Source organism: Chelon labrosus (genome assembly GCF_963514085.1).
Source record: "Chelon labrosus genome assembly, chromosome: 19".
NCBI classification, from domain to species: domain Eukaryota; kingdom Metazoa; phylum Chordata; class Actinopteri; order Mugiliformes; family Mugilidae; genus Chelon; species Chelon labrosus.
The window spans coordinates 13489367-13516520 of record NC_140352.1 but is presented as its reverse complement, the minus strand read 5'-3'; the positions used below and the strand labels follow the sequence as shown (position 1 = coordinate 13516520).

The 27154-nt window shown below is 42.7% G+C and overlaps 1 protein-coding gene across 1 annotated transcript in view; it reads left to right on the top strand.

The window, feature by feature from the left end:
* Positions 1-7734: 7734 nt before the first annotated feature.
* LOC311504287 (uncharacterized protein) overlaps positions 7735-27154 on the top strand; it is a gene marked incomplete at both ends in the record, with an annotated part of 50807 nt that continues 31387 nt past the window's right edge. Inside the window, 8 exons of the mRNA XM_084567306.1 lie at positions 7735-9885; positions 10783-10900; positions 12492-13059; positions 13319-13786; positions 22562-22756; positions 24303-24383; positions 25428-25540; positions 26511-26569. Coding sequence (XP_084423432.1) covers positions 7735-9885; positions 10783-10900; positions 12492-13059; positions 13319-13786; positions 22562-22756; positions 24303-24383; positions 25428-25540; positions 26511-26569 — 3753 coding nt within the window. The remainder of the gene's footprint in view (positions 9886-10782; positions 10901-12491; positions 13060-13318; positions 13787-22561; positions 22757-24302; positions 24384-25427; positions 25541-26510; positions 26570-27154) is intronic.

Below are 27154 nucleotides of genomic sequence, written 5' to 3'. Positions count from 1 at the left end.
TAAATCGCAGCTTATTAAAAAATGGTGAAGGAACTGGAGCTTGAGTGGAGCTGAGGCTGACAACTAGCAACCTGTAAGGACACCCACCTTCCACCTGTCCTTCGTTCAATTCAATCGTGAATGTAGAAAATAGCTAAATTATCTATAGAAACCTAAACTGTTTTTTGTGCCAGGTTGTGAACATGTTTATTTCTGCTGTAAAGTCATGTTAAGTCATGTAAAGTCATGGCAACCTTGGAGATTGCTGCTTGGGCTGCACCTACCAGAATTGGCATCAAGGCTAGGTGTTTATGCTGCGTACAGCACATACATTTTAATGCATCTATGGTCTGCATCCAGCCATTAGCCTAACCTTTCTGAACCAACGATCCCACAGTCCAACCAGGAGAGACCAAATATTTTCACAGTTATCCTGACGCATTAATCATTTTGTATGGTCAGGAAACATATCGTTGATATTTTCAGCAAATCTCTGTCTTGTTTTTGCATGGACGGTTCTGGAGCTTATTTACTTATTTAAAACTTGCAAAAAAGACAAAAAAAAAATCTAACTCTGACATTTAAAGGTCAAGATTAACGTGTTGTGTTGCTGAGTCTTTTCTGTTTATGTGTAATTCTTCATTCAGAGAGTGAAAGCAGTGAGTGGAGGACTTGTGCAGGCAGCAAGGTCACAGCCAATGGGGTGCTGATTGAATGTCTCTCCCTTCTTTTCTCCACCAATAAACCTCTCTGCGGCCTTCTCCTCACGCACTTCTGCTGCCTCTGCATGAGTCATGACGACCCAACGCTTTTGTCTGGATCTTTGAAGGCGCCATCAGAAGGAAAGAGAGCGCGCGCGACAAGGCCTTGTATTAAACACAAATCCGTACGTGTACTCGCCTCTTTGATTTCAGTTCATCTTCTGTAGCTGTCGCACGGTTAATTATGATTCAGTACAGTGTATGTTCACTGGGTTTGAGAGTAGAGAGCCCACGGCCAAATCTTGTGAATTCACGAGTAGGCTGCTGTACCAAATCCAGCCTGCTTTATGATGTAACATAATACTGTATGTGGAGAGATCAATATCCTCTTCGATCACTGTGAGTGCTTGATTAAGAACCGGAGGGCCCATGGTGAATTGCTGTCACCTGCAACTTAACACACACTAAGTTGTCCCCCCCCCCCCCCCCCCCCCCCCCCCAAAAGCTCTAATGTGTTAGTACTTAAATGCACAACCTGTCATGTTGCTCGAAATCATAGCTGCAAGTGCACAGCGCCAGCAACAAGCAAGCTGAGGGCTAATATTAGCATGAGCCCCCACCGCACCCCTTCACACACAGGGAGCTAATATTAGAGCTGCCATAAGATGGCTTGGGTTTAATTACCTGTGTGATTTGCTTCATAAAAGCCAAGATCGAGGACCCGGTGGAGTTTATCCATATGTGTGTGTGTGCATGTGTGTACGGCCTGTGTGTGTTAGCAGTATAACCTAGAGGCATGACAAGAGGATGAGTCAACAATACTCAGCAGCTGTTCCTTTTTTTTTGTTTGTCCAGCTATGACAAAAGGTGCAGTGCCTTTGAACGCTTAAAGAACACCGAAAGATCAGATTAGATAAGATATAAGATGAGGAAAAATGAGAGAAAATAAGATAAGATGAAATAAGATAAAATAAGATGAGGTACGATTAAATTAGATGAGACGGGGTAAAATAAGATGAGATGATAAAGTTAGATAAGAAAAAATAGAGTAAGATAGAAAGGTAATGATTCATCTGTGTTTTAATTGTGGAGGCTGTGGTTTGTAGTACTAATAACACATGTTCCTATTATTTTGACATTTTAGTCAGTGGCTAAATGACAGAAACACTTTAGACTCAATCCATTTTAACAGCACCACCAACTACATCCTCCAAAATGATCATGCCGTTGAATTATCACCTTTCTGAGTCTGTATTTTCTGGAAAAAGAAGGTCTGCAGTTGTGCTAGTTGCTCCGATACACAGATCCTTCCCTTAACTCTACATTTACATCACTCTGGACGACTGCCAGCAAAGCTCTCACTCATCATATCCTATCACTGTAACTCTCACTATCTGTCTCTTGTGGTCTTTTTCTCCTCACCGGCTTCTCGCCTCCATCAACATCCGCCTCGGTCAGATGATAAATTAAAGGATCAAAGGGGCACAAATGAAGTTCAGGCTCATCAACTCGCTCCAGAATTGATATCGACCACCGCACTCCTACATACTTCCTCTCTTGGTGGCAACAAATCATATGTACCAATAATCATCATCTCTCTTCCATGTCTTCTTTCAGTTACAGCTCTCTCATCAGGTCCCATCAGGAACTATCAGTATTTCTCTTCATGTTCTCAGTTACTCAGGTCATTGTATCTTCAAAAGCAAGCTGAGACAAGGACAACTGGACTTGTAGAGTTTCTTGAAGACATTATAACACTCATCCAAGTAGTTTCTTCAGTTCTTATTCTTATTGTCTGATCAACATGGCAAATTTAGTTTGAAATGAGGTATCACAGTTAAATTAGGTGGCTGTGGCTCAGTAGATTGAGTGCGCTGTCCACGAACCAGAGAGTTAGAGGTTCCTGGATCTGATCCATGGAACATGCCACACGCCTGAAGTGTCCTTGAGCAAGACACTGAATCCCCAGTTGCTCCCAGGGCTTGGCCCTGGTGTGTGAATGTGTGTGAGCGAATGGGTAGATGTGTCGTTGTGACTGTAAAGATTGTGTATCAATACAAGAGCATTTACGGGACCAGGCCAACTTAAATATGTTGAAACACACCAGGAACATCTCCTTCATCATTTGCTGTATTTACATAGAAACTAGTTTTCTAATGTGCTCTTATTTTCAAGTTTCTGAATCAGGACAGGCTGATGAGAAAGAGTTTTCTTTCAGATGTAGAGAGCAGGTGTAAACCCCAGTCCTCAATTTGTCGTTCGGGGAGGTAGTGTAGGTAGCTCGTGTGCCATTCAAAAAAAACAAAAGAACGTTTTAGATGTTAGTCTATCATCTATTCTCACCGTGGCATCTGACACTTCGTTGACGTATAATACAATGACAGAATGACGGGCGGCCAGGCTGAAATATCCCCATGCATGCGTATTCAAACAAGCTGCTGTAAAAACTATGTGTAAAACTCTAGCGAGCCAAGTAGTAAGCCTTCCACTTTATATCGACTAAAGGAGGGCAATAAAAATGAGTGGGAGTGCTGGACTATGCAACCTGACTCCATGGCTGACTCCATGCAATGCAAGTCATCATATACACTCTCTCTCTCTCTCCCTATGTATATATATAGCATTTTTAATGTAGGTAGATCGTTTTGACTGGTCCTTGTAAAAGGGCCATCTTCTACTCTAGCAGTCATTCTTTCAAACACTCTCTACACACGACTGATTTACTGACGGATCACTTGCTATACGTCAGTACAAAAAGAAAAATAGTATTGTAATGATTCATGTGTTTTGTCCTTCCCTTGAGCCAGGTCGTGACAAAATGTGGTGTGGTCTGTTTGGGCTATGATAGTTTTTGTTTTTGTGCTATCTTTTGGTGGAGTCTCACACATGATTAGCAACTTGTTGTTTTAGAAAGCATTCTTAAGATTTTTTTGAGGGAGAGCTCATGGACACATTCTTATGAGCTAAACAAGTAGGGCAAAAATGCTAGGTGGGGCATTCTTTGGTCCGTTGCTCTCCAGTGAGGTGTAGCAACAGATTATTTTATGGAGTTAGGGGGAGTTATAGGCGGTTTAGACTTCTGCAGTAAATTGACGCAGAAGCTACGGCGACAGGGCGGACCCCAATGTAGACCGTAGTGCCGTAACTGACGTGCACCTCCCCAGAAATGTAACTATGCGCCTCGGCGACGCAGAGCGCAAGAGCTGTGATTGGTCCGTTTGGTAGCATGTTTCCACTTTAGTATTTCCGGCTGCTTCTCCATCTCCGCAATTTTCAAATTGATTGTTTTGGATCAATAAAGATGGATCATATTGAGGAAAGATTAACTGAGGAGGTTCGGCGATACAAACAGTTGTATGACTTGTCTTTGGCGAACTTTCGGCGAAAGTTTTAGTCGCCCGTTGTTGAAAGTGAAGCAGGAAGTAAGATAAAAAAAGACACAGCACCAACTAGCGTTTGGGTGGCACTGTTACAGAGTGAGCCAGACTGACCGGCGTAGGCTGAGTGCGTAAGTTACGGTGTCTCTGTCCTGCAGTACCCTAAAAGAGCCTTTAGTGTGACAGAAAATGAGAAAATGTTTAGAGCATCTGTCTTGGGATCAAATCCAGGGTTCCCTGGGGGTCGCTATTTGTATGCAGTTACAGTGAGTAAATACCCGTCAAAAGTATCCGTCTGAAGACTAGGGTCGAGTTTAGTCAGCTAGTTATAATACTAGATTATGTAGAGTTTACCCCAATGTTGTTATCTAGGCTTCTAGATTTTGTTGAATATGGCTGACATTGTGGAAGAATTCATTTAATCTCCTTCTTAAGAGTTGCTGGAGCAACGTACCAAATAACAGCTGATAAAGATGGCTCAGCATTACTCTGTGCTAGCTGATCCAAAACAAATGAACTGAAAAGTATTGTGAAAGCTAACTAGCAAGAAAGTGGTGTGCTGATGTTGGGGGAAGGTAAAGGTGGTGCAAGTACTTCAGTAGCTGGCTTAACATTTGAACAACAGAAATAATTGCTGCATTTAAAGTCTGAAAAACACTTGAAAGGCCATCAAATTCAATCAAGTTGTAATTGGATTTGGAGATGCAAACATTGGCTTTGAATAAGGACGCTGGTCTTGAGGCCTGGGAGCCGTCACACAAGCTGTAACTGAGATATCAGTAAAACATAAAGAAGGCTGTCCTCACTGATGCTCAGCCCCCAGCTTACATCTTAACTTTCCAAAACCTTTATTTTCCTCACCCGCTCTTAAAGGATAATTCTGGTTTGTAAATAAGAGGAGCCAGGTCGTCTCCCTCACACCTTCGTGGACAATGGGGCCCTTTAGAGCCCCCAACAACTGCACAAAGGCCCTTTTTTTGTGAATGGTGTAACTGTGGGAACAGTAGCTCCAAGGTGTGAAAATGACAGAAAGACAAGAGTGTGACAAATGGAGATGGAGAAAACTAAACAGAGAAACAGTTTGATTGCATTATAAATTTTAAGCCAAGGTTCATGCTGCTAATGAATAGTAAAGGTTTAATTGGAGTTGGATAAACCATGAATGTAAGTACTCAAACCTTCAGCAAACAGAGACTCTGGGTGAAATAATTAAGACCAACAAGGAGGATTTGTTGGGAAACACTGCTGAGATTGAATGTGGTCTGTTTGAAGTGAGGGGAGAAACATCAGTTGGGGTTAAAGGAGGGAAAGTTTGCTCGCCCAGCGTGCCAAGTTGCTCACAAGTTCTCTTTGTTCTGTCAGCTTCAGTTTCAGCACTCTCGTCCTCTCCCATTGCTACCATAAGGCAGCTCCAATCTGTCGCTGTTGGCAACAAGCTGGAGTTCAGCAGCCTCGTTCGAGTGACTTTTTTTTTAATACACAAGTCTTCTGTTGTCTGTGGCATTATAGGCGTGGAAAGTCGCTCTGCATGCACGCTAAACAGAAGGGTGACAATTGGAAGGGATTCAGCTCGAGTTGAGTAACGGCCAAGAGATTTCGCTTGACAAAGAGACAGGATTTAAATGCAGAATAACATAGACTTGTCTGTGATGAGAGTTTGGTGTTCGGTGCACGATTTGGTTGAGCGCACTGGGTGTCCTGATTCTGTTGTTGGTCTTAACAGATTTGAATATCTTTGTCACACAGGAACTCCTGCATCATCCTTGTGTCATGCTGATTCCTGAAATAAAACCTGATCAGATCAGGCTAATAAGATTTTCCATGACTCATGATGTGAGCCTGCGTATTTAGCTATTTTTTTATTTATTTCTGAGTCTCGAATCGTTTCATGAGAAAGAGCCGTCACCTTATCAATAGTGAGTCAGAGTGCGGGAGAGGAAGTGGGGGATAATTTCCTTCTTCCTCTCCCGGCAGGATGTTCTCTCTTATATCAGCTACAAACCTCGGCCATGCGACAGAAAATGATCCTCGGGGGAGATTTAAAATACAAATCCTAAAGGGTAGAGAGGGGATAGATAGCTCACACCTCCCAGGAGGTTGAACAAAGCACAAGAAGGTCTTTGTTAACATTTTTAATATGAATAAAACTCACACAAGCAGGTTAAAAGGTTTAAACTGAAAAAAAGACACTTGTTCATTTAAACGTCTGAGCCTAAATCACTTCATTAAATACACTGAATGTTTTTTTTTTGTTTTTATTACAGGAAACCTATTTTTACATTTCCTGGTTTTGATGCACTTGGTTGTAATGAAAAGAAAATGGAGGTTGGATGAGTTTCCTGTTTGAACAATAAATCTCACGACTTCAGACAGTACAAAATCCAGAACCAGAACCAGGACAATGGATCATATCAGTTTTAGTCTCCAGTGGCTCCTAGTATGTTTTAGCATTGATTTAAAGATCTTATTGATAACTTTTAAAGCTCTTCATGGCCTCATGAAAACTACAAGAGAACGGGGCGTTTACGGTTAGTACCCCACAGGTGTGGAATGATCTGCCCGAGGCAATCAGGTCAACTGTGATCTCTTTAAAATCTCTGCTTACTTTTATCAGCGAGCCTTTTCTGGTTTTAAGTGAGATTTTAATGATGCTTTTAACTTTGATTTCTTTTCTTTTTTCTTTTTTCTTTTTATAAACTTTGTTTTATGTGCCCGTTTCTAAAATTGCAGATTTTTATGTCTTCGTTTCGCACTTGATTTACTGTAGTGAAGTGCTGTAGAAATAATGATTATTATATTACATTACTTTGAATTGTGGCCTGTTATTTCACTATAGGTGCAGTTATGTCGCAGCAAATGATTACACGGGCTGTTTTTTTGTATGTAAGGCTCAATATCTGGGCACCAAACCGAGACTAATTCTTGATTGATTTCTAAAACGATCAAGAATTAATAAAAGAAATTCAATTTTACAATTTTCATTTATGTCTGACTCACTATGAGACCAGAAAATCAGCCCTGACATACCAAATACCTTCTTGTTAAAGCTATAAATGAAAGCCATAGACAGGACAGGGGTTAACGTGTTGTTGCTGTTGGGTCTTTCTTAAGAGTGGTTGACACTAAGAATAACTAAAAAGCATTTGGGTTGGGATATGCTCAGAAAAAAGTAGTTTATCTGGCATGTTTGGTGGCAAATCTGAAGGAGGAAGAGAAAAGCTAGCCATCTTAAAGTTAGGTGAGACACGATATCATTTAAAAATCTCTCGGTCTCTATACGTAGTGGAGGTTTCCAAAGCAATTTCATCACCCAACAAGCAGCTCTAAGCTCCGAGTAAACTGATGGTTGATGTCCCTTGTGATGTGGCCATCATAAATACTGGAATATCCTGTGTGTATGTAACGTTCTTCTTTCATTTATTCATAGGTATGAGGAATAGGGAGCTGTTGAAGGTGTCCCATGGGCATGTTTGTCCTCCGTTCAACAGAGACTCTGCACACAGACGTTCTGGGAGGGAGAAGAAAGACCGTCTAAAAATAAACTGACACTCACCACCAGCAGAAAAACAAACAAAACAAAAAATAAAAAATAAAAAAGGACAAAGACTCGTGTTCACCCTGACCGACTCTTCCTCTGCTCCATTTCTGTTTCGCTGTCCTCATTACGAGAGGAGGTCATGTCCCAGTCTGGGAAAGTCCTTCATCTGTATGTGGAAGTGAGGTCTGCCCCAGATCAGAATGGAGGAAAAGGGGAGTTTGGAGCGAGTGAAGAAGGAATTGCTCAGGGGCATTCGGTTCAGGACAGTCCTGCGGAGTTCCTCTCTCAGCTAGCGAGCCAGACGTCCTGCCAGACTGTCAGCAAGGCCTCCCCAGCTCACCACCTGGTTCAGGACTGCACACAGAGCCAGTCTCCTTCTCGAAACGCTGTCAGCTTCCAGCTCCAGCAAACCAGCAGCTCACCTACAGTCACGAACCGTTGGAGTGCACCCATCCACTCTTCTCCAACGCCATCTTCAGGAAAGGTCCCTCAAACTCCTCCAACTTGTCAGAGGTCTAACAAGGAGGATGTCAGAGACAGGACGCGATCTGTGGTCACCTTCAGTTACATTGAGAAGTCCAGTGTGAAGACATTGGACAGTCCACGCAACTCTGTGTTCGAAAAACGAGGAAGTGAGGAACGAGCCAGCCTCTCTCACTTTCAAAAGCGCCTCAGCGACCCAGTTTGGTTTGGAAGTCCGGACTCATCGTGCAGCTCCAGTCCCAAGCTGACTTTCCGATCTCCAGGAAGTCACCAGCAATCATTCTCCCCCGGCCTCCGCCAGCCACACTTAGACCCCATCGGCAGGGCAGCTACCCAGAGGGCTGTGGAGGAGTTTGGGTCCCCCTTACTGAGGATTAAACTCGCCCATGCACTTGAGCAAGCCTCAACCTTACGCTACAACCAACAGCCACGCTGTCAGTCCTGGGCTGGATCTCCTGTTCAGCGACAGAACATCAGCGTGATCCCCAAAGACCATATCGCAGATCGAAGCCCGGCTATTTGTGGGCTGCCCCGGAACGCAGCGTCAGACCAGCTATCTTTTCAGTCCAGGCAGCCCTCTCACTTGAGGCCTGGGTCTTGTGTTGAGACCGAGACCCCTCTTCATTTTTCAGGAGAGGACAGAACAATGGCAGGAAGTCCAGCCACCAAAAGGTCCTGCAACAAGAGCACTTCACCACAGGGAACAATCCTCCAACATGGCAATAATGGAGTCGAAGGTTTAAACCAGTTAAGTGACAGCAAAACTTCTTCTCCAGCTCACAGTCCTGAAGTCTCCCGCAGACTGGCAGAGGAGGCTGCCAAAGTATCGTCAATTTTTACAGAGACGAGGAGGTCCTCACTGCACAACGCTTTGGGCGAGCTTGCAAGCAGCTCAAACTCTGGAGAATCAGCTCTAAATGCACAACAGTTTAAACAAACGCTTAAAATGAACATCCCTTTAAATGACCAACACACGCCAGCAACTGACAACGCTGACCCTCACCAGCCTGAAACAAACTCGCATACTAATAATGACACACGCCAGGAAGACTACATTCAGAAATCCCAGCATCAAAGTTCCCCCGCGCTTCCTTCACGCGTATTTCGTCCCTCTCATCCCCCTACTGAGTTCAGCTCTCCCATCAGGGACCCCAGGCTATTCCAAGCCGAGCTCCGAGCACCAGATACCCCCACCCTCCATCGCCATCAGCCTCCACGGTACACAGGAGACTCTTGGTCGCCGAGCCTAGAAAGGAGAGAAGACCTGAGTTGTCTTGAGAAAGGGGACTGCACAGAGCTTGCTCGCAGGCTCTTTATCAATCAAAGCGTTGAGGAGTCGCCGGTCAGCTGGACTTCCAGACAGCATTGGGGGAACCACGTAGAGAACAGCCCAAGGCCACTCCCCGGGCCTGGATTTGAGTCCAGCAGTGACCAAACTCCTGATCATCGATCCGGGCAATGCCGCAGGCCGCTTAGTCCCACGGCCCAGCAGAAACGGGCTGAACAGCGGAGGAGAGAGATCCTTCTTCTGGGACCTGTTGTACTGGACTCTGGAGAGGAGGATGAGGGTTGTGATGAGGAAGGACAGGGCAATGTGGTGGAGGGATATGCTGAAGGGTTGCAGCCTCATTCACAGAGGGTAGAAGAGCATCCAGAGGTGGAGCAGAATGGAGTAATGGGAGGGTCGTCCTCACGGAGCTCCAGTGGGGTGACTGGGAGCTTGGGGGAAAGGGACTGTGTGTCTCCAGAGTCCAGTCAATCCAGTCACCAGAGTAATGAGACCGGGGCGGCCACCTCAGGAATACAGGTAGGTTTGTTTGGATGTAGAAAATATCATCACTAAGATGCCTAGAGCTGGATGAGAAAATTTAAACCACTCTGGGATATTTTCTGTAAATATGAAGGTAGGGCCACGAGGCTGTTAGCCTAGCTTAGCATAAATATTGGAAAAAGGTGAAAGTGTTTGAAAGTTTGAAGCCAAGCTAAAGTTTCATACAAGGTTTTACACTAGTATCTCCTAAAGCAATGTTTTGCTAGTTATATTTTTTATTAGGACAAAGACAAGCTGGCTGCTATCTCCCTCTACCTTCAGTTTTATGCTAAGCTAACTGTTCTAGCTTCATGTTATCAATATTCTCATCAGGTCAGCTGCTCCCACTGAAAGTAAAATTTATGTCAGTTTTTTCTATTTAGAAATGTTTTGAGTTTGAAAATGTCATGTCCATGCATTTTGTAATGAGCCAGAACTAGGAGGCAGTTAGCTTAGCATAGTATAATGAGTGGAAACAGATCTAGGAAGCTAGCCTGGCTCATAACTCCCTGTTAATGTTTTTCTTTCTGTGGATTGGTACAACAAGCAAGGTGCATCATGTTAGCTAGTAATATTTAAAAGTGTCGGACAAACCTAAGCTAGCTTCATCCTTCTGCCTTCGGTCTTATGCTAAGCTAAACTAATCACTTCCTGTGTCTACCTCCATGCTTACAGCTTGACAGATTTAAACATTTTCCCTCCATGTAATAAAGTGGTTAAGCAGATTTAAAAAACATGTTAGTGGATGCATTTCTAACACAGGCCCCAGCAATGCTAGCTGCTTCCTCTTGCCTATAGTCTTATGCTAAGATAAGCCAGTCGCTTCCTGTCTCCACCTACCAGCTGCTGCACTGCAGAGTTAGCTCCTAGTTTGTCTCTGTGCTTCTCTTGCAGACGGACAGTGGAAGTGCGGCGCCCGTGCCTTCGCTGCATTGTCAGAGGATTGCACGAGCTAAGTGGGAGTTTTTATTCGGGACCCCTGCAGAGGAGGCTGCAAGCAGGGGGGAGAAAAGTGAGAGCACGCCCACCTCAATACTTCTAGTTTCTGCACATTGGTTTTAATTGTACACTTTAGCGGAGCAGCATAATTGTGCTGCTTGTCAAGGTCACTTAACTCCCTTTACAACAACATATTAAGATGTAATATGTCAGTAAGTTCCTTCTAAAATGGTCTAGTTTCATTATCTTAAAGATACATTAAATATATATCTTTACAAAACCTTTTATAAGAAAAAAATAAAGACAACCCTGTCAAATAGGTATGCAGTATATCCACTAAGAATGGGTCTCTTATTGTTGATACTGCTTTTTTCAGTCCATTTCTTTATCAATACTCTCATCGATTCTTAAGGATCACAGTGCAGTAACTGAAAACATAAGAAAGTAATTAACACGTCTTAATTTAGTTTAGAAATACAGTCACATGAGTGTTTGTAACTGCAAAGCTATTCTATTAACCCTTGAAAAATAACCCAACTCTAACCAGACTCCAACCATTCTCTAACCCATCTTTAACCCGACTCTAACCATTCTCTAACCTGACTCTAACGCATCTTTAACCTGACTCTACCCAGACACCAATCCGTCTTCAACCCAACTGTAACCGGTCTTTAACCTGACTCTGACTAATCTCTAATCGATATCTAACCAGGCTCTAACCCGACTTTAAATGTTTTTTCTATCAGATATTTAAGATATGTGACTAATTATGCAAAACAACACCACAGTTTTTATTTTTAGTTTATTATCCAAATTGTTAATTTGCCCAGTTAGCTTTTTTATGACTGTGCGACAATGTTCTACCTCAAAACTACATACTGCTGCGTTAATCTCCCTCTTTAGATGCCAAGAATAGAAGGACTGATCTCCTGGGATCTGCTCACTTTGAAGAAATGCAAAGCTTGATGTATCTTATTCCTCTGTGGCACAGAGCTCCATTATTATTGTTTAATCACTATTTAATACACATATGTGACGCACACTGTTGCACTGGAAGATTTTTTTTTGCCTCATTACTACGAACACTCACTGCAGTTTATTTAGACTCAGTCCCACATACACTAGTCTGCTGCCCCAAATACTCAACGGAGCACCAAATGTGGATTAATCCACTGCTAAAAATATTGCCATATAAACGTACTATTCCCTTCTGTTTGAGTGATGTTTACTAAAAGCTGTTTTAGTGAGCACTTTTAAAAAATAAAATATATGTGTGTCTCAGTTAAATCTAGCTCAAGTAAATACATCAAATCATTACATTTTTTTACGATACAGTACATCAGTTCACCATGAGATACTTAAACCAACATTACTACAGTTTTTTAGGTTTATTACAATAATGTATAATAGTTGTTCTTCTTTACTATAGGTTTACTATAAGAGTACATTTCTTATATAAAGCATGATCTTGGAAAAGGGAATTGCAAAATAAACGAATGTGTTTGGTTAGGAAGTGTCTCATAATTGGTGTGGAACTGAAAAATTAGCACCTATTAGCTTCTATAAGCTAATTTAAAGCTGCTTCTTCACAGTTAGAGGCTGATATTGTAAAATATAAAATCAGAAACTGAGCTACCTTTTTACATCTTTTTCTTCCTCTACAGATTCTCTGGAGGCTGCTACAGCTCCTCCCAGTGGTAACTCCAGCGAGTCTCCCACCCCGACTCCCCCGTCCTCCCTACCTCTGCTGTCGGCCAATCATGAGGTCCAGCATGTGGAGGTAGAGCTGGTGACCCCTCCCCCCGCGGTCATCGGGACGTCGCCCAAGACGGGCATCATTCGCAGGACTCTGAAGTATTCGGAAACCGACTTGGACGCGGTCCCCCTTCGCTGCTACCGCGAGACAGACATAGACGAGTTGCTGCTGGCTGAGCAGGATGACGGCGACTCTGCGTTTGGGAGTAACCGCAGCGTTCAGGGCACCTCTGGGACGGGCAGCAGCCCTCTGGGTGGGCTGCCTTATGGGAGGACAGATGGGGAGGCAATGGATAGGAGAGGGGAGAGAAGGGAGGCAGGGGAGGAGGAGGAGGAGGAGGAAGAGGAGGAGGATGAAGATGAGGAGGAAGAGGAGGAGATGGTGAGCTGGGCAAGTGTGAGGATGCAAGGAGACAGTAGGAAGCAGCAGTACGCTGCTCGGGAGGAGCCAGAGGTGTTTGGATACCTGCCGAGGAGGTGTGTTCACGTCATACAGCAGCCTGTAAACACACACACGAGAATATTCTTCTAGAGTAGGATTTTCCCCTGACCTATATCTTGATCTGAATTTGGATTTCATCAGTAACCTATTTTTCAAGGTGGTCATAAATAGGCCTTTTTACATGAATTAGTCTCAACTCTGTAACTGACAGCAATTACATCTTGGCGGCATCTCAATACAGTTGCCGTCAGTTGCAGTGTTACTAAAACCTCTAAACCTCCCCTCTCTGTCCAGAACAATGGAAACATTTTTCGACAACCACCACCCGGCCCTGAAATCCCCCATCTTGGTCTCCGGTCCCCGCGGCGCTGCAGAGGACACCTTCAGCCGCCACTTTGAGACCATCATGGAGTCCCACCGAGCCAAAGGGACGTCGTACAACAGCCTGGACAGCGAGGAGCTGCTGACCTCCAGCACCCAAACTGTCCTGACGTTTGACATGCCCACGCTAACGCCTGCCATCCACGGGCCGGTCTGCCACAGCGCCAGGCAGATCGTCCAGCTCAGCTTCGCTCCGTTGGCACACCATGAGAGGCCCAGTCTGTCTGATTCTATCTTTACCGTGACGGGGGACTCGGACGCCACCCGGGCGCCGTCCAGCGAGAGGCTGAGCAGCGGTTCAGATGATACGCCACCCAGAGGACAAGAGTGTGCACAGCTGGGGAGCAGCTGGTACATCAACCCCACGTTCTCTTTATCCAGGTGAGCCAGCATGTCGGGTAGTCAGGGTAAATCCTATGTGGGAAATACACACAGTATATATGTTTTGGCCACAACTAAACACAGTTTGAAGTTGAAATACATAAATCTTCTCCAGCTGCAGAGCATCTCCCCCTTTATACATCGTCATTTCTTATTGAAGAAATACCCTTTCTACTGTCAGATTGTGGTTTATAAATGTCAGCGTTGGAGCCCTCGGATTCTCTTGTGGTTGAAATAGGCAGCAAAATTCCTGCGGCCTAGATCCAAACTCTGACCGAGAGCCAGCAGATGTCTGACGAGTGGAGGCTTTTATAGCAAGCAAATTAATGGATTTGGAAGGAGATGTTAAACAGCGTAACAGTGGTGTAATTAGCCACACGTCCTCCCCCTGGAGATTCATTAAGGCTTTTCTTATCTTCCTTGTATTCACCTACATCATGTGTGCATCATGCGACTGGATTCAGTCCAATAAACAGAGCTGTCATAGTTAATGTAGTGTAGAGAGGGTAGCTTGTACCTTGACTCTCTACTCCAGTAATGTTCTGGTCATCCAATGCCATAAACTCCGTAACCATCTCTGGAATATATTTGTCCTTGATGCTGTCTCCAGGAAATATTTCTCTTCTGAATCCATTTGGTAGTATTGAATGACAAGCTCCTACTACCACCTCACCCAAAACCCACATTGCAAATTACACAGCAGACATGTTTAGTTGCATGATTTTGGTTCTTCTTCTTTCATTTTTGGCAGCTTTGACAGGCCCTGCCATTAAAACCGAAGAAGAAGAATACATTTTGATGCTACAGGGATGTGGTTCCGTTAAAAAAAATGACAAAAATTTCAATTTGATCATTTTAAAAAATGCCTGAATCGGCCCCGATACCGATCTCCGGATACCGATCAGGACATCCCAACCTCCCTATACATGCAGCCCATAATAGGGCCCATTCTTACGAAGTACAGCGTCTGATTTCATTGTTGTGCAGATGATACGCAACTTTACCTTTATGTGGCCCTGTCTTGACTTCTCTCACGTCCTGTACGCCGGTTTTAGCCTAGATCTTTCTCTTATGCTTATACATGGTACAGAAGGCTGCAGCTCATCTTTTTCTAATGGCTTCTAGTATCTTTTAGGATTGATTGAGGGAGTGGAGCTTATTTCCTACACTGCAGCCAGCAACCAGGGGGAGCTCCACATGCTTTGGCTTCACCCTTGAGGAGCAGTCAATGCATCCACTTTTTTTACAGTCTATGCCATAGACTCTATGGTCTGGAGTCTTTCCGCTGGAAACTGATTATGCTTCAGCAAAGACCTGCCGGGGAAGTCAAATCCTTTGCGGTGATGGGAGGTAGAGTAAAAGTGACGTAATCATCCACGTCATCTGAGCGCTGTGAAGTTGAAATTGTTTCTGATTGTTTTTGTCTCTTTTACTGATAAGAATTGATTCTGGCCACATCAGGCTGCTGTTGATTTTAAGATTGTAGTGTTTGGATGCAGGTCTTCCGCCCACTTGCTTCTGGTTATCCCAAGAATGAAGTTGAAGTGCAGTAGTTTAGGTTTTTAAAGGATACTGACCTTCAGTCTTGGCATTATTCTTATTATTAGCTCAGAAGACACTAACCTCATGTCAGCCGTTGAATAAACGGTTCATTAGCAGCTACAAATTACAGAGTTTCTGATGCTAATTCAGTATTAATGCAGCTCAGATTGCCTCCTTTCTGATGTCAGGACCCCGTTAATGGAGTGTTGTCAGACTCCAGACGAACGGCTGTCTCGGTCTGTGTCATTCTCCTTGTACAGAGCAGTGCTGCAGTGCTATTCTGGAGCCGAGCAGATTAAAGTGAAGGTCGCTAGAAGGCTGCCTGTGGTCCCTCTGCTGTCTGCCAGGCAGGGAGCGTGTGTGCTGTAGGCATGTTAGACAGAGGCAGATGGCTGCTGCAGCACTGAGGCTCACCTTGACTTCATTTTGACTCTCCGCTTCCACCTGCAAGTCATAAAATTTGCAGCCTGTAAGATACAGCGTGCGATGGTGTCAGACTCTCTCGCGTCTTTCTGCTGTTCAGTTATGATGTGGACGTGTCTGCCACTGCCATAATGTGTGACGGCGAGGTAGCCTTGCGTTGTGAAAGTCACCCTAACTTAGTGTGACAGCACTGCAGGGGTAGAGGAGCTGCACTGTTTCTTCTTGTACCACTAGATGGCAGAAGAGGACAACACTCATGCTGCTGAGAGTGAACGTTTTGCTCACTCACTTGCCAGTTCATTAGGTACACTAGTGAATGCATTCTAATATATATGCACTAAAAGCGCCCCTTCATGACTGATCTAATGTTCAGTTTATAGAATACAACTGGTGTAATGATCATTTACTGACATGTTTATAGTTAAAAATATAGAGAGCTGATACAAGAGCTTATTATATAGGTTTATTAATGTTGTGTATTTATGTTTATTAAGTTTGATATTATCATTCTATTGATCCATATTGTAATTCTACTACTTTCTTTTACCTGTTCTGATTTTATTCTACAAACTCCACAGCCACTCTTTTCATGGACACTAACTCGCCAAAATTAGGTACACTAGTGAATACATTCTAATATAGCGGCCCTTCACTAAATCCTCCTTCACGACTGTTTAGTTGATGTTGAAACGCCGCCAGGAAGGTGGTAATTCAACTGGACGATGATCCTTTTGGAGGATGTAGTTTGCGGGGCTGTTAAACTAGACTGAATTAAAAGTGGTTCTGTTTATTTACACACTGACTAAATAATGTCAAAATAGTAAATAGTAACACATATCAGTACAACACAATACAGATCAATAGTACCAACTGCAACCTGCAAAATTAAGACGTAGTTGAGTTTTAAACAAATAATGAATACCATGAAAAGAAGATTTAGTGCAGGTCAGTTATATTAGAATATTTTCACTAGCGTACCTAATGTTTTGGCAAGTGAGTGTAAATTTAAATTGTATTTCTTTAGTAATGACTCTTCGTCTTTATTAGCAGAGATTTTTCTTTGCTCTCAGTTGGTAAGAGTGACATTACAGCTTGTTCTACAATATGTATCATCTCCCCCCCAAGTCATGGCGACGGTCTTCAAAATGAAAACACTCTTACTTGATTGCACTAAGCTTCAAGGCTATAATTTCTTTACTCAAAGTGCTATTAATAAAACTGGACACCACTTTATTTATCCAGTGTAAAAAGAAAAAGAAATCCCACAAATATCCATCATAGAAAGGTATTTTAAAGCCAGACTTTGGCTCGTGTGGTTCTGTTAAACTGGATTGTTTTGAAAGTGTTTCTGTTCTTTAGCCTAGTCCAGTGACTAAAATGTCAAAATAGCACCATGTGTCAGTGCAACACAATACAATAGAAATACAAACCACAGCCTCCCAAAATGAAACACAGTTGAATCAACAGCTCTCTGACTGCTACACTACTATGCAGGTACCTAATGTTTGGGCAAGTGAGTGCAGATGAGTAACGTTAAGCAGTAGGAGCACAGCAGTGTGTGTTTTCCGTGTGTTTGCGTGTCCTAGCCAGGAATCCAGTCTCAGGTTTCAGCTGATTCAGGAAGAAACGTTAAAAACAAAGCAGCTTCGTTTTGATCCTGGAAAACAGCTTCCTGGTAAAAGTTGGGAACCACACCGTGAAGGTAAATGTTTGCTTAGTGCTGATCTCATCACATTTTTGAGCCGCCTGGAATCCAGGATCGAGACTATGACGGAAATATCCCTGAAGGCTAGCCCATACTTTGAGTAAAGTTGGAATTTCTCTTCCCTTCCTCCTCCTCCTCCTCCTCCTCCTCCTCCTTCTTGTCCTCTTCCCTCCCTCACAGCACCCTTTTCAGACGAACCATTAAACAGTGGCTCATTGTGCGGAGCTGCCCAGTGGACTGAGAGGGCGTTCAATTAGGCGTGGATACCGTTAAAGCACAGGCTGCCGCTGGGAATTCTCTCAGGACCTCTCGGGCACTGTGCTGGCTCTTCATGAAACAGTGCTAACAGGTGGCGGGGCCTAGACTGCAGCACCGGCCTAATCTTGTGACTATGAACACGCCTGCAGGCCCAGATGAAGCGTATGCTGTAAACAGACTCCACAATGGCCTCAGATGTTGACAAAAGGCCACCTATTCTTTCCCCTGGGCAGAGCAGTTTAGAGATGCACACCCAGTGGATATGGGGCTTAAACCCGACACCTCATTTTTTTTTGTTTTCTCTGTCGTTCTCTGTGCGTTTAATAGCTCATACAAGAAACTAGGTAGGCTAAAATTTATACAACACCCAAAGGATAGACCATCAGAATGCGAGAGGAATGAATGGAGGGCTAGAAGGGGAATGGAGGGTGATTTTAAGGCACCAGGCGAGCCAAGTCTCATACCTCGAATCCAAGGTCAGCAGGGGACAGTGAGAGTTTACACAGTGGAATAGGGAGGGAGAAATAGAGAGGGAGGAGTAAAAAGAGAGTGAAGAGAAATAACAGCAAACAGACTCAGAGAGGAAAAGATAGAGACAGCGAGGCACTGCAGGACAAACGGCTCTTTTACTTAGGGGGGGAAGGAGGCTTGCTGTGAAGATCGAATGACAGCAAACACAGAGACTGAGCGAGAAAGCGGTGAAGTGAAGTAAAGAGGCACCCATGAAGTCTCAGTCAGACTCAAAACCGAGCAGAGGAACGTCAAACTCTGCCGGCCTCTTGGGAGCCAGTGCAGGTGTTCACGCACGTTAGATCTGAGGACTGTGGACGGTGATGCGTTCAGGTGACAAGTCAGGAGGTAGAGGAGGGGTCGGTCGAAGGCAAAGAGCCAGTCAGGCGGCAGGAATGAGGACGCCATCTGTATTCTGCTGTCATAGTACATCAGCTGTCAAGGAGGAGAGATATTTGACAAACAGACGGTCGTGCCACAGGTATGTCTTCACCGAGGAACTTGTCTCACCTGTCTGTCATGTTAATGTGAGGATTTGAATATGACGTTTGTCCGGAAGGAAAATTAAAATGTTCTGTTTAGGCGCCAGGAGCCAGGCAGACCTGTTGATCTGAATTTTACACCAGTGTTATTAGACGCTGGAGAAAATATGTGACTTCCATTCATTAACCCAAAAGCCTCAGCATGTCAAGTTTAGTGTTTGTTATTTTACACCATGGTGGGTTGGTTAGTCCAGAGTGGGAACTGCTCAACGACGATTGTGTGGTTTGAAATGAGATTTTGCATAAATGTCCACAGAGGATAAAGTGTAGTGACTTTGAGGATCTCCTGAGTTTACTTTTAGACAAGCGGTGACCTCCAGGACTAAAACACGGAGCTGACACTGAGGTGACAAAAATCTGGAATTCCTCAAATGTTCGCGAGAGGCTGGCTCCAAAAGGGAGTCAGTCTCCAAAGGCGTCCATGTTAAAATCTCCAACCCTATGACTAATTTCTCCATTCATGACAACTGTATAGCATGATTTTAATTATATCAAGGTTTAAAATTTCCTTTGAGTGACAGCGGGTGTCCTCACAAGTTACTAATTGTCTCTAGAGCAACATAAATGCTTCACCTCTTTACCATTTTTAAATTAGCTGGTAGTTAAGTGCAGTCAGGTACTGCCAAAATGGCAGCGGCCGGAGACACCACACTGAGCTTCACAATCACTCTTCAGGTGACGCCTCAGCTTTCTGTATATACAGTACATCATAGTTGTAGCCCATCACCCATTCGACGATTTTGGATTTCAGTAAAATGCCTTAGCCACATTGCCTGTTGTACAACCAGCAGGTGAACCTTCAACCCTTAAAATACTCTACTTGATGGATTGACACAATTTTTTTGCAGACATTCATGGTACCCAGATGATAAATCCCAATGTCTTCTTGAACTTATTTACTTTGGAGACCTTTTCTCTAGCACCACCAACCGACCAAAGTTAGTTAGTTAGTCAGTGGTTGGTTGGTTTGGTTGGTTGGTAGGTTGGTTGATCGGTAGGTTGGTTGGTTGGTTGATTGGTAGGTTGGTTGATTGGTTGGTTGATTGGTAGGTAGGTCGATAGGTTGGTAGATTGATTGGTAGGTAGGTCGATAGGTTGGTAGATTGATTGGTAGGTTGGTAGGTTGTTTGGTTGGTTGATCGGTAGGTTGGTTGGTTGGTTGATTGGTTGGTTGATTGGTAGGTAGGTCGATAGGTTGGTAGATTGATTGGTAGGTTGGTTGGTTGTTTGGTTGGTTTATCGGTAGGTTGGTTGGTTGATTGGTTGGTTCCTTTGAGTTGAGTTTGTGATAATTTAATCTTTACTCTGAGTTGATTGAGTTCCGAGTTCACTTCCCCCACAAGATGAACATCATTGATCCTCTGACTTTTCAACTAGCACCAGCATCAGGATCGACATTCACATTTACACCATGGTTTATGACCAAACATCAACAAAAATAGTCATATCCCCCTCAGTCAGTAGGTTTACTGCACATTAGCAAATGTTAACATGCTAACAAACTAAGCTAGGGTGGTAAACATTATACCAGCTAAGTACCTGCATGCTACTTTGCTGTTTACTCTTTGTCTTGATCCCCTGTGCACTTTGTGAAAATACAGTTGACCTTTGTAGCCTCAAAGCTTGCACTGTTTGCTCTGCCGTGATTTACCTGACTCATATACATTGTACGGAGGTGTTTTCTTGGCTCACGCCTTGTGCTGATAAATCAAAATGAGAGCTTGGCTTTTCTAGGAAGTGTTTCTTGGGCTTTGGATTATGACTGCTGCATGGAATGAATTTTAGACCTCCTTTCTGTCATCCATATTTTAGCAGAGGATGAAAGTCTTTCAGCTCAGTGTGACATAACATGCTTTTAAGTTTTGCACTTCTGAACTAGCTTTGAATGTGAGTTTAAAGGAGAAAGTGATAACAAAAAAACAAGGAAGATTTTAAATGTTGTGCAGTCTGAACTATATAATTACGCCACATGCTAAAAGTAAAATTAAAACCAAACGATTTGCATGCAAAGTTACTACAAATATTCACTTTGTTTACTGCTGCATATTTGCTCTCATCCATCTTTTCATCCACACATCCCTCAATTCCCTTGTTTCCACTCAACATTCATCACTTTTTTTTTAATCTTTTTTCATCTCACCCTTTCTTGGCTTCATTTTATAACAGCTGGAACCTCTGATTTGAGCACAAACCAGATATTAAATTATTGATGGACTGGATTTATTGCTTTTATTATTATATCACTATCATTTTTTTCACTCCACTGTTCAATTATTCACCAGTTTCTGTCCTCCTCTTTGTCTCACTTTCTAATCCTGAACTACACTATATTTCCGAAAGTATTCACTCGTCTACACGCATATGAACTTAAGTGACATCCCATTCTTAATCCATAGGGTTTAATATGACGTCGGCCCACCCTTTACAGCTACAACAGCTTAACTTTTCTGGGAAGGCTTTCCACAAGGTTAGGAGTGTGTTTATGGGAATTTTTGACCATTCTTCCAGAAGTGCATTTGTGAGGTCAGACACTGATGTTGGACGACAAGGCCTGGCTCGCAGTCTTCGCTCTAATTCATCCCAAAGGTGTTCTATCAGGTTGAGGTCAGGACTCTGTGCAGGCCAGTCAAGTTCTTCCACACCAAACTCGCTCCTCCATGTTTTTATGGCCCTTGCTTTGTGCACTGGCGCACAGTCATGCTGGAACAGGAAGGGGCCATTCCCAAACTTTTCCCACAAAGTTGGGAGTATGGAATTGTCCAAAAACTCTTGGTATGCTGAAGCATTCAGAGTTCCTTTTACTGGAACTAAGGGGCTAGTGAGGGCCCAGCTCCTGAAAAACAACCCCACACCATAATCCCCCCTCCACCAAACTTCACAACTTGGCACAATGCAGTCAGACAAGTACTGTTTTCCTGGCAACAGCCAAACCCAGATTCATCCATCAGATTGGTCTAGAGTCCAGTGGCGGCAAGCTTTACACCACTGCATCCGACACTTTGCATTGCACTTGGTAATGTATGGCTTGGATGCAGCTCGGCCATGGAAACCCATTTCATGAAGCTCTCTACGCAGTGTTCTTGAGCTAATCTGAAGGTCACATGAAGTTTGGAGGTCTGTCGCGACTGACTCTGCAGAAAGTTGGTGACCACTGCGCACTATGCGCCTCAGCATCCGCTGACCCCGCTCTGTCATTTTACGTGGCCTGCCACTTTGTTGCTGAGTTGCTGTCGTTCCCAATCGCTTCCACTTTGTTATAATACCACTGACAGTTGACTTTGGAATATTTAGTAGTGAGGAAATTTCACGACTGGACTTGTTGCACATGTAGCATCCTATCACAGTACCACGCTGGAATTCACTGAGCTCCTGAGAGCGACCCATTCTTTCACAAATGTTTGTAGAAGCAGTCTGAATGCCTAGGTGCTTGATTTTATACACCTGTTGCCATGAGAGTGATTGGAACACTTTCTTTATACAGTGTTGCTTAAAAGTATTTGGACCACATAAAAATGACGCAAAACATCAGCAGATTATACAAACCCTGAAAGTAGACAAAGACAACCAGATTAAACAAATGAAACAGAAATATTATACTTTTGTCTTTGTTTATTCAAGAAAATGAATAATATTCACAGATCCATGCGGTGTAGTATGTGAACCCTTCAAAACAACAACTATATGTTTCTGATAACTTCTGATAATCAGTTTTACACTGCACTGTATTTTACTGCTCATTCGTGTCCCGCACCCGATCACTCTTTCTGCTGTGCCTCCTCTAAACAACCCTTCCAGCAGGGAGAAGGCCCGCCTGGCGACAGACTCTGAGCTGGACCAGGACCTCAATGACAGGCCAAGTTTGGGCAGCAGCGACACCCTGACCAACGGAAGCCACCGTGCTGATGTGGCAGCAGCCAGGCGCCTGGCCAAGCGTCTCTTCAACTTGGATGGCTTCAGGAAGTCCGATGTGGCACGCCATCTCAGCAAGAAGTGAGTCATGGAAGGTTTTTAGTGTCTAAAAATCACAAATGTGAGGGAAAGGGTTGTAGCACATGCATTCTAATCCTGCCGTCTAAGATGCGTTTTGGCTGTTAGTCCTCTTGCGGTAATGAGTATGATAGCAACTTGCCTTTTTCAAACATGCCAGACAAGGCTTCTTCTTTTTAAAAGTGAGGTTTTCCTTGCGACCGTCGCCTTAGTTCTTGGTCTGGCCGCTAAGTAGTTTTTGTTTTTGCTTTTTAAAATGAAAATAAAAAAAAAACCTACATACATAACTACACATGTAAAGCAGGATCAGGTTGCCTAGGTAACCCTCTTGTACATGTCACACCACAACGTTAAAATATTGCTATGGACAGAGTTAGATCTTTAGAGAGAAAATACCGTAGCTGCTCTGTGTGGGTTTACTCAACGCTCCAAGCCCCATACCAGCACGGTGATTTTGGTGGTAACTAGAACTGAAAAATATAATATTTCACTTTATGATTAAAACAACTCTAGAAATTATTGTGAAGAGAGTTGAGTTACCCCCCTACCTTGTAAATGCACAACATTTATATGCCCAACCCCTAATGGACTAATTAGGATTAGCACTTACTTTTATTGAAAAATTGCAGTTAATGTCTTCTGTGTTTGCAAATTCATCCTCCTCCTGCATCCTAAAGAGTAGGGCCAAAACCAGCCCGACAGGAGGTCCAATCTGGCCCACGGGCCGTATGTTTGGCACCCCTTGCAGATGCTTTTCCAATTGCAATCGGCACACAAACACTGAAGCTAAAACATAGTCAGTGTATGCTAATTTAACAGAATATAATAAAAACGTCTTTCCTAATTACACTCAAAAAATATGGCAAAACTTGTGTGAAATGGGTTTTTCATTCTTGGATATCGTGTTTAAATATGTCATTATTATGTTTGAATAAAATGGATTAGTAAAGGTTTTATTATATGTTAGTAGTTAATGAAAAGATTAATCCACTATTCGTTTTGTTGTGTCCCTAATTTGAATGTTACTGTACGAACTCCTTCCCGCTGCATCCTATGTTTATTTAATACATTTGAATCCACAAAGGCCGGTGCAGGTTCGGTTTCCTGTCCATTTACTACTGTACTTTACATTCTGCCTACAAAGCGCTGGGTTTTAGTAGATCTGCATTCCTCCAGCGCTGCGCTGCTCGATCAGCCCGTCAGTCTGTTGGCTGCTTGTCGTGCTGCTCAGAAAGAATTTGGGATTAAAGGGTTTCCTCATTTTCTGACAGACGCACCCTGGGATTTTCCTCCTTTATTCCTCTTCTTCTTTTTTTTAATTTATTTTTGTTTTCTGGCCTCCGGTCGGCATCTCAGGCTGAATGTGCCAGTGCACGCTGACAGACTGACAGCTCGAACAGAGGCCATTCACTGAGCTGATAAAGCTCGCCTTTCAATGTTTGATTGATGGTTTTATAGTCGTGATAGTTTATTTATTTATTTATTTTTTAATCCTCATGTTATTACATCCCTACTTATAACTATTTTATGTCTGTTTGTCTCTCTACAGTAATGATTTCAGCCGCATGGTTGCGGAGGAGTATCTGAGTTTCTTCAATTTCACAGGCCTCACTCTTGACCAAGCATTACGGTAGGAAACAGTGTCAGAAACTGAAAATAATTTTGATTAAAAACATGTACACATGCTCACTTGCCAGTTCATTAGGAACACAAGTGAAATCAACAGTTATTTCAAACTAATGCTGAATACAATAACCTTCATGAAGCTATTGGAAGGCATGTGTTTTCTCTGAGCTGGCAAATGAGTGCATGTCAACAGCGCATTTTTAAATTGTGAAAATTAAAACATGATTATTTTCCTCTGTGTGGTTGTGGCCTTAATCAGAGCAAAAATCTGCACTGTTATTGTTTTAATCAGCATGTGGTGGAAGCTCTCTCTCCTGCTAAACACTGCCCTCTAGAGGCCAGACGTGGCGCTGCGATAGAAGGTTTAATGTGAATACAGTACAATCAAATGTGCTCAGTGTGTTGGTCTCATTTTGTCAAAGAAGTTCCTTTTACTTATTCAAATTTATTTATACCAGACATGCATCACCTGCATCCTCACATTTATACCGCTATTTATAGTGAGTACCAACCCCTACCGTGTGTTTCTATATTTTCATATTGATGCTTTACCTAAATATTACTGTACATAAGTAATTGTAGTATATGGAACTTTATTAGATGTATGGAGATCAGCCTCTTGTGCCACAAGCGTAGTTTTTACCACGTCAGAAATACTCAGTAACAAGCAAAACATCAGACACATTACAAGCAGATTGTACACAAATATTCACTATGCAGAATCCTGTCACATTGTTGGATTACAGCATATATAACAACATTTATTTACACTCATAAACAGCTTTTAATCCCACATTTTAACAGTCATGTGTCTTGTAGGTTATCTTATCTTATCCTTCCTTTTTACTGAAGTACAAGTGGTTAACTATGCGACTTGAATAAATGTAAATCTTATTTGTAGCAGCCCCATATGAGGGGAATTGGGAGCTCATACACTGAACATATTTCCCGGTGCACTTTAATTCTTACTGCAGTTTAAAAAAGGCCACCTTTAATCTGTAACCAGTTCGATATTTGGTCTCCATCTGCTGACATGTTTATGCTGCAGGACGTTCCTCAGGCAGTTTGCCCTGATGGGAGAGACTCAGGAGAGGGAGAGGGTGCTGTCGCACTTTTCCAGGCGGTACATGGACTGCAACCCTCAAGTCATACCATCAGAGGGTGAGGGCTGAAGAATTCTCTCTAGCGGCAATGGAACGTTTATGCATCTAGTATTGAACATTTTCCCTGACATCATTTAAGGAATAATTTATTTCCTTGCATCTTTGAATAATCAGCTTTGATTTAATGTAAAATTCATAAATAAATGAAGAGAATTTTGTGTTTGAACCCAGTGTGCAACATCTAAAACATTACAAATGCATGTGGCAAAAATGGCCCCAAAATGGCCCAAATAAGACTTAAAAATAATACTAATTCTAAGATCGAGGGAATAAAAAAGAATAATAATAAAATATCAAAAATATATTATAATAAGGATATCTATTTTTAAATGTTTAAGTATACTAACAGTTAAAAAATGTATTTTATCAATAAGATAGGCATCTTTACACTGTCTAGCTAACGTTAGCTTAGTAACTAACATATTGCTAAATTAATTTAAACTTATCCAACCTGTTGATATTTATGATACGTACATTTCTGACTGTGATCAATCTATAGCAGCGGTTGAACATTTACAGATACATATATAACGTCTTTTGGGGAATTAATGTTTTTCTTACATCCTTAAATAATCTGCTTTGATTTACTTTAACATACATAAATAAATGAAAATCGATGTGTGCAACATAATAAAATATCCACATATATTATAACAAAGGTATATATTAATGTTATTTAAATGAGTAATCATGTAAACAGCACTCCTTATCATCATATTTTTATCGTTTGGCTTGATCTGTTTTGTGTTGTGACCGCAAAGCTAGGCTAGTTTAAGCTAATGCCAGATGCTAACAGCAGTGTTTACATTAAAAATCCCCCCAAAAATACAGAAGTATAGTTGGTATAGTGATATGTACTGTATATGAAATTCAGAGTGTGTAAATTTGAACCAGCCCAACTATTTTTATAATAACATGAAGATGACACTTTTAGCACAGAAAGCTAACACTGTGTTTTTATCTTTTAGATGCAGTTCACACACTGACCTGTGCCATAATGCTGCTGAACACTGATCTGCATGGTCAAGTGAGTAATGTTTGTTAAAGGTGAACCAAAAGATGTAGCCTATTTGGTTGTGTACTATGCGCATACAACTAAAGATAAAACAGAATTTTTAAGAGCTACTTCCTCCTCCATGGCCCCTTTGATTAACAGTAGAGTATAAGACTCAGATCACCAGCTGATCTGTGTCTGCAGGTCGGCTTGCTGAGCTTCTTTCATCTTCATTAATCTGCTGCTTTCATAGTCAGAGCCTCCCTTTGCAAATCTGGGCCATTGGCAGCTCTTCTCTGTGATAGCGCAGCAGCTCAGCGGATGAATGATTAATTGAAGTGGATGTGGAGGTGATGGGATTGGGGATCAGCTCTTACAGAGAAGAGCACATCAGGAAAGTTTCGACACATTATAGGAGGTTTAAGTTTGACCTTTGCTGCCACCGTTATCATCGCTGCCCCTCTCATCATTATGAGGAGAGAAGGGATTGGTTGACACGAACGTTTTTAAATAGCATTAGGGCAGATGATGAAAATAGTGAAAAATATTCACTGTAACATCGTATTACTGGTCTAACGATGACCAGTCACATGAAGTTTGAATTCAAAAATTGAAGAA